An 8,819-nucleotide genomic window follows, 5' to 3' on the forward strand; every position below is an offset into this window, starting at 1 on the left:
CTGATGAGTGCCGTTATGCTGTTTATGATTTTGAGTATCTGACAGAAGGGAATGTCCCAAAAAGCAGAATTTTTTTCATTGGGTGGTAATGTTTGCTTTTAGATATCTGCCTATAGCTTTTCCTTGTTTGGTTTCTATCTGGATGAATTTTTGTTGGTTTTGTGTGTAGGTCGCCTGATACAGCAAGGGTGAGAAGCAAGATGATTTATGCAAGCTCCAAAGACAGGTTCAAGAGGGAGCTGGATGGAATTCAAGTAGAGTTGCAGGCAACTGATCCCACTGAAATGGGTCTTGATGTGTTCAAAAGCCGTGCAAACTGAATTATTATTTTATGAATAGTAGGCTTTCTTGTGGGGGAGCAGCTCCCCTTAAGCCTTAGTTACTCATATTGAGATATCCATAGTTTGTGGGTTGGTCAACTTTGACTAGTTATGGTCTCAAACTCTCAATTTTCCCAAGTTGTGGCATAAAGTGTATTGCACCTTCGACAGGCTTCTCTTGTTCCTCTGTATTTTGTTATGATTTGTGATTTATACAATCTGCGTTTGAGTGGCATTTTACTCCTCGTATCCTCTTTACTAGTTGAATTTGTAACTGTTTTGTGTGATGATAAGACAAGAAATGGAATTCATTTTTTCAATATTGACCGACACTCGCGTCATTCACCAATGACTTATTTTCAGTCGGCTCATGTGTTAATTTTTGGGTATGGATATTCAAAAGCTTCCCCGTGATTGTTTTTCGGTTTGGTGAAGTGTGAAATCTGTTTCTTTTTGGTATGGTTTTTTTCCCTCCAAATCAGAGTACTTCATGTTTAAGGTCATGCACTCATTCAGCGAGACTAGCATGAGCTTGTTGAAGAATGTTTCATTTTATTTTTAATTAAATTGAAGAATGGTTTTACTTATTGTTCAATCGTTTCATTTGTATATATTATTATTATTAATATTATTATTATTTTGGGTATACATAAAGTCAATTTTTATGTTGAGATTATGGACCATACATAATCTACTATAGATTATTCTGAAAAATATTTAAAATTCTAAAGATTACAACCGATATTTTTTAAAAGGTAAATGTTAATAGTTATATTTATTTTTATCAGTTATATAATATTTTAAATGATATTGATTTGATAAATATAAGAAAAAATAAATATGTATATCTTAATTAACATTAATTAAAATCATCATCTTATCAATAAAGATAATTACTATTTTTGAAAACTATCATCTATTATCGTTAAAATTTTGTTTAAATATGTTTTTAGTCTTTGCAATTATGAGTAGTTTTAATTTTAATCGCTACAAATTATTATTATTTATTTATATTCTTGCAATTTCATAAAAGTTTTTTTAAAAGATTATATATATATATATATATATATATATATATATATATATATATATATATATATATATATATTATATTTAATCGGTATTAATCAAGTTACCGTTATAATTTTTAAGAGCTGATCTATGATACATCACTTATAACAGTTTGTCCTTGAAGTCACTCAAATTGTGAAAAAATTTATCATGTTTCATTTATCTATGATATGTTGGATGCATGTTAACTTCATGATTGAAAAAAGTTCAAATATATTCCCATGAACATAATAACAATGGAGTTATTCTAATGGTAAGGAGGTATATTTATAATTCTTTTGACAACAAGTTACATGTTGCTCAGAAATGGATTTTCTAAATTTTTAGCCACATGTTTTTTCTTGTGTTTTAATTTTCACCTTTAAAACTGTTTTTTTTTCTTTTATTCTTTCCTTCTCTCTCTTTCTCTTTCAATGGAGGGTGAGAATTTCAATGGATCCTCATGTGACATGAGTCATATCATTTGAGAGAAATCATTACTCCTATTGCTCCAATATTATTTTGATATTTTTGATCTATTATATATTTTGAAGGTATATGTACTTACTCTTTAGACATGACATTTACTAAGTGCAGTAATAGATTTATTTATTTTGGAGTAAAAGAGGATTATTTCATTTTCTTTTAAAGCCAAATTAAAACATATATTACAACTAAAGCACTAAAACACTACAAATGAATCAAATAGCTTATTTTATAGCTCATAAAATCAATATCAATAAAACTTACAATATATTGGAGAATACTAATAAAAAACTGCGAACAAGCAAAGTTTGTGGCTACATTTACCAAAGAATAAAGGACCACATTTTGCCTCATAACTCATAAGCCAGCTTTCGATAGTATAAATTGACTAAAGAATATTATGGAAAGTTAATTTTCTGATAATTTATTTGGTTGAAAGTTGAACAATTAGTTAATATTTTTTTTTTTTTGCAAAAATGAATGAGAGGATTTTATTATTAGATATCTTTGTTTGTCCAAAAAATAACAACAATGATATATCTTTCATTTTTGTTTGAAGTCGCTCACAAGTAGGGGCGGGAATAACCCAAGCTTTGAAAGGTCTGAGTCTGGCTTACGATTAATTTTTTAGGCCTAAGTCTAGCCTACGGTCTATCATAGGCTTTTTTTTTAGCCTGACCTGGTCTTTTTAAAAGTCTGACCTGACCTGAAAGCTTATTTAAAAACCTAATTCATATTAAAATATTTAAATGTTCTATTCATATCACATGATGTTCTCCATATACCAATATCAGTGTACATATCTATATATATTAAACAAAAAATAATTTTTCTAACAAAATAATTTTAAAAAAATCTGAAACAAACATTCTTTAAACTCTAAAATATAATTCTTGTTTTCATTTTTCCTGAAACAAACGCATCTATTATTATCTCTCAAACAAATATGGAATATGGCTAATTGAATGACTACCGAATATGGAACAACTACCAAATATGAAATGACTACCGAATATGGAATGACTACTGAGTGATTGCCTAATTGATATAATTTAAAATAGGAAATAATATTATTAATATAATAATAAAAAATAACATTAATAAATAATTAAATATATATAGACCAGTCTGTCAGACCTAATAGGTTTTTTTATAAACATGAGTCTGACCTATTTAAATAAATAGGCCAGACCATAGGCCCCTGACAGACGGCCTAACCTATTCCCATCCCTACTCACAAGTCATTGTATTGTTTATTATTTAAATCATCATTGAGTCAACTTCTTTCTAAACATCTTTTTTTTTAAAAGAAACAATAAATATCACCATAAATACCACCATTATATTAAAATGTAATATTTAATTAAAAAAATAATTTACAAATACTTTCCCGTTCATCACACAAGTCTCCACCAAAATTCAAAATGTGAGTTAGTTAATAATTTGTAGGGCCAAATTAGCTATATATATATATTGCAAAATCATAAATGAGAGGATAAATAATTTGATATCTTTATTTGTCAAAAAAATAACAATAATTATATATATTTCATTGTTTGTTTCATTAAAAATAAATTATATTAATGAAAACGAAAATTAAGAATTATAACTTCCAATATCATACATTAAAAATGAAACTAACAAAGAAAAAAGTGGACACGTACTTTGAACAATAAAAGGAGTATTATGACCAAACTGGGTTAAGAGATGGACACATCTATTTGCTTGTCTTAGAGAATAACTAAGGGAGTATGTTTAGTCTATCTGATGCAATATAGAGATAATCTATTTGAGGAGGGTAAGCAACAAAAGTAAACTGAGTATAACATTTCTTGATCATGGAAGGGAGGGTTAGAGAGCCAGTTTAAAAAATAACATTACAAATCCCTTTATCACGAGCCAATAAAATACCACTGCAAAAAGTCCACATTTCAGAAAATAAGGAGCTACAGATTGCCACATTGCAGTAGAAACCACATATGAACTCGTCATTATGGTCACAAAGGATTCTATCACAGACCGACGAGCCATCAATATGTGTGTAAGTATCATCAATGTTCATCTTCAAAGCCTCTAGAGCGGGTTTAATCCATATTTTTTATTAGGGTTAAAATTCTACAACATTTGATACGAGTTTCCTATATGCCATCTTCTAAAGCGTTGTCCTAACTATAATTGGGCCCTATCAACTTCAAACCTCCTTGAACAATATTTATTGAGTCAGCATTGGTCTCATGGTTTGTGAGGTTATTATAGCTAACTTAAGAGTAAATTGGCTGTGAGTGGCTGGCAATCATGTCGGGAAATCTGGAGAAACATTGGTTGAAGGCTGGCAATCATGTCGGGAAATCTGGAGAAACATTGGTTGACTCAAGAAATTTATTTTGCAGTTTACTCTAATTCTAATTTGTATCAACGGTGTAGCTCGATACATAAAATTCATATTCTCTAGGTGGAATGACTTGAGGTATTGAGGCAACAAATTTTCCATATTGTGGTATCTAGTGATCTTTTCCAATCGCATGTTACTTTCGGTATCAGACCACACTTTACAAATATTACTACAAGTATTTGAATCAATATTACATTGTTGGATAAGAAGGGTGTCCATAATATCACAATTATACTTTGCTCGGGCTAGTTGAACCCAAGATTTGTCTCTATCCGCAACAAATTGTCAAGCAAGTTTGGTCATAATGCTTGATTAAGGACTTTGAGATTCTTGAAGCCAAGTCCACCTTCCTTCTTTGGCTTGCAAATTGTTTCCCAAAAGATCAAATGATGTACTCTTTGTTCAATTGTACTACCTCAGATGAAGTTGTGATATAATCTCTCAAATTCGTCAGAAATATAACTAGAAATTGACATGGTTTGCATCACATAATCAAGAAGGCTAGATAAAGATGATTGAACAAGAGTAACTCTATCTGAAAATGAAAGAGAGTTAACTTTCTAATTTGTGAGTTTAGATCTTAGTCTATCCAAGATAAAGGAGAATAAATCTTTTGAGGCTCATTGATGGATTAATGGAACACGAAGGTATGCTCCAAGGTTTGTAGTTAGGTTAATCCTCGGATTTTGGCTTCAAAAAACCTCTTCTGTAGTTGACATATTTTTAGAGAAAAAGATGTTGGATTTATGCATGTTGATCTTTTGTTTAGAACTACAGAAAAAAAAATGCCAAAATGGATTTAATGAGCTTTGTTCTATATTAGCCTCAACAACCAAAGCAATATCATCAACAAATAATATGTGTGAGAGGTAGGGTCCCCCACCCTACCAAAATGAAGAGGTTGCCACTTAGTGTTTGTAACTAAATTGTTAATTATGTGGCTCAATCTCTCCAGAGCCAACACAAAGAGATAAGAGGAGATTGGATCCCCTTGCCTAAGCATTTTAGAAATGTCAAATGGATTAGTTTAAACACCATTCCAATTGGTAGTCATAGATTCAGAGGCGATACAATGTCGAATAATATTCTTTAGTATCAAAGGCAACCCTAACATGTCAAGGGATTCCACGATAAATTTCTATTTGAGTCTATCATAGGCTTGTTCGAGATCAAGCTTGAGAATCATGAAGCCTTTAGTGCCATGTAGATGAGATAGGGTATGGATGGTTTCTTGTAGCACCAAAATGTTATGACAAATATATTTTCTTGGGATAAAACTATTTTGATTATGGGATACCACATGAGACATAATACTTTTAAGTCTCTAAGCAATGATTTTAGAAATAATTTTATAGTTCACATTTCAAAGTGTTGTAAGTCTAAGTTGATTAATCTGTATAGGTTCGTCCATTTTAGGAATGAGAGTAATTAGAGTTTGGTTGATCTCTTTAATTGTAGTAGGATTATGTAAGCAATTATGAACTAGCTTAAGAATGGATTGGCCAAGCACACTCCATTGACTTGAAATATATATGATGGAACTCATCAGGGTCAGACGACTTATAATTTCTCATGCTGAAAAAGGCTTATTTAGTTACCTCCAAAGATATGTATGTCCATATCATTATCTTTAATAAACAAAAATGTAGATGTAGTATCAAATGGGACGATGGGGCCTCCAGCTGAATAGTAGAGGTTGTGATAGAATTGGATCACAAGATTCCTAACATCATTATCTTAAAAAATTCATGAGTTATCATTCATTTGGAGATAAGATATTATATTAAATCTCGACATGTTTAGAGTTGACAAGTGGAAGAATCTAGTATTAAGATCTCCTTATTGAATCGATTTGCATGTAGATTGTTGGAACCAATAACTTTCCTGAGCCCTAACTAAGGATTCATACTCCTTATAGAGCTCTTGTTTTAACTCAACCAAATTATAGTTTGTACCACTTGCAAGAGCTTGGGTAATACCTCATAATCATTTAAGAACACATTTTTTACGTACATAGATATTACCAAATGTACGACGATTCCAAAAGTACAAAGTAGATGTTAGAGGATCAACCCTTAGAGTTAAACTAGTTATGTATAATTTGATTAACAAAGTCACGATGTTCAATTCATGCACCAAAAAATTTAAAGTAGTTGTGTTAGGGAGGAAACTAACCATTACGCAACTGAAGCCAAAGGCAATGGTGATCAGAGGATGGGATAGGAAGATGAATAATCGAACTATTCAAAAAGAGTTCGTTTCATAAAGTATTACAAAGAACTTTGCCAAGTCTCTCTTTTAGGTGGTTGCGCATCTAGGTGAAAGGATGGCCATATAAACCAAGATCAATTAGATTGTAGTCCTCAATACAATTAGTAAAGACGATAAAGGTATGCTTCATGGGAGCACCACCTGATTTTTTGTGAGTTGCAAGGACACTGTTGAAATCCCTAACAATACACAAATGGCCAATTATAGTTAAGGAGAAGTCACAAATATCTTGTCAGACTTCCAACCTAAAACCAAGGTTAAGGCTAGCATAAACAAAAGATAAATACTAGAATGAGGAGTTCCAACATTAACCTTAATATGTATACAATATTTAGATGAGTTGATAATTTGGATGTTTGGACAAAAGATGTTGCAATCAAGTTGGTTTTATATTTAGAGTTTTGATGTTAACAAAAGCATTTTATCATAGCAATATATTTGACTTCATAGAGTATAAAAAAACATTCATGTTTTTGAAGACAATCTAAAATAAAATTTAATTCAGATTTATAATTAAAGAAAATATTTGACAAAATTGAAAAGAAAATATGGTCAATATTTGAAGAAGATATCATCAAGATCTTATCAACAAGAAAATATAAATTATTTACAAGAAAATTTGATCAAAATTTATCACAAGAAGATATAAATTATTTACAATAATATTTAATCAAGATTTATCTACAAGAATATTTGACTAAGATTTATCACAAGAAGATATGAATTATTTACCAGAATATTTGATCAATATTTATCTACAAGAAAATATGATCAAAAATTGTTTACGAGAAGAAATACTCACAAATTTTTTTACAATATATGAATTTTTTGTTTTAGAAGAAATAATAAATACTATCTAAATTAAATCTCTTATTTCAATCAAACTTTCAACTTAATAAAAATTATATTTATCAAATGAATTAAGACTTAGAAAGTGTAAAATAAAATTATTTAAATCATCATTAATTAAAACTATACAAATATTAAATTAAACTATACTTGATGAAATGTAACGTTAAACTCTAATTCCTAAAAACTATTAATGAAAAAATAATTAATGTTTACATTGTTATAAGATGAAATATTCTCAAGTGGTTAATAAAATTAATTGTTTGAAAATTTTAATATTCTGTCAAAAAAAATTATAATTTGATTATTACAAATAAAAAAATCTGTGTGAATCGCACAGTAGAAATTGCACAATACAGAAAGAGAATGAGGAATGAGGTCGTGTGAAGGGTGAAGGATGTTGCTATGGTGATGTCGGAGTTGGACGGAGAAGAGCTTGTCACCGTCGACGTCGAGTCTCAACCTCGACAAGAAGAAGCAGAAGATGAACATCACTTAACGGTAATTAATTTTACATATCTATGCTCCTTCTAACTCATAATCTCAATTTAATTATTGTATCAATTATCACACTTCAAAGATGAAATACTAAATCGAATAATCAATTAATATTAATTATTTTTAACTCTTAACTACCCCTCAACCTATTTGATGTTCTTTGAAACGTTTTTGTTTGCACTTAGGTTTTATCATTGTTGTCAACTTTTTTTAATTACATAAAATCCAATCCAAAGGCTAATAATAATAGTTAGAAAGAAGAAAAATTAAGTTTTTTTTTTTTTTTTTGTATAATGGTTAAAAATTTAGTCTTAGATACATCAACTTTTGAACTACTATTTTTGTTTATATTTCATCGCGGAGGGAGTAATTTCGTGTGTATAGCTTCTTTCAAAATGATTAGGTAGATTATGTTGTTGTAATGTAAATAATCAAGATATGTTGGTGGTTTATTTTTTTGTTTCTCTAGGTGCTCATGGCTTGATAAGTGGATATTTTAGAAGCGTTAAATTGAGAGAGATTGGCATCATTTTGCTCAGTCTATTTGTTATTTCTTTGCTTTGATTTTTCATCATCTCCTTGCACGTGTTCAAACTGTTATTCTATGACATGTTGATTTGTCATGAGCTGATATAATCAAGATCTTGCTTAAGATCGGGAAGGGGTTAGCAAGATCTTAACTTGTAAGATCGCAACTAGGATTGAAAGATCCTACCGAATTAATTATGTGGGTTCGCCGGATTGAAGACATAATCTTATTTTAGACATAATACAAGTTGTCATCTTTTGGGGTACCAAGCATTGATGAGTGAATTTTGATTATGGCTGTTTTATCGTTAGACATATCAGTGGATTAGGAACCATGTTACCATTGGTGTCATTTAAGTAAAATTGAAAAATCAATCATTTGTTGTATTTAATTTACGTTTTTCTTTTGATATATAGGGAGGTGC

General features: G+C 29.9%; 2 protein-coding genes across 2 annotated transcripts in view; both read left to right on the forward strand.

Annotated features, from left to right (window-relative positions):
• LOC101512978 (actin-depolymerizing factor 2) overlaps positions 1-555 on the forward strand; it is a 2,251-nt gene extending 1,696 nt beyond the window's left edge. Inside the window, exons 3-4 of the mRNA XM_004486365.3 lie at positions 1-85; positions 170-555. Coding sequence (XP_004486422.1) covers positions 1-85; positions 170-320 — 236 coding nt within the window. The 3' untranslated portion in view covers positions 321-555. The remainder of the gene's footprint in view (positions 86-169) is intronic.
• A 7,136-nt stretch (positions 556-7,691) lies between these two features.
• The window catches only part of LOC101503771 (protein FAR1-RELATED SEQUENCE 6-like), a 4,020-nt gene continuing 2,892 nt past the window's right edge, over positions 7,692-8,819 (forward strand). Inside the window, exon 1 of the mRNA XM_027336302.2 lies at positions 7,692-7,869. Coding sequence (XP_027192103.2) covers positions 7,774-7,869 — 96 coding nt within the window. The 5' untranslated portion in view covers positions 7,692-7,773. The remainder of the gene's footprint in view (positions 7,870-8,819) is intronic.

This window comes from Cicer arietinum, chromosome 1 (genome assembly GCF_000331145.2).
Source record: "Cicer arietinum cultivar CDC Frontier isolate Library 1 chromosome 1, Cicar.CDCFrontier_v2.0, whole genome shotgun sequence".
Taxonomy (NCBI): domain Eukaryota; kingdom Viridiplantae; phylum Streptophyta; class Magnoliopsida; order Fabales; family Fabaceae; genus Cicer; species Cicer arietinum.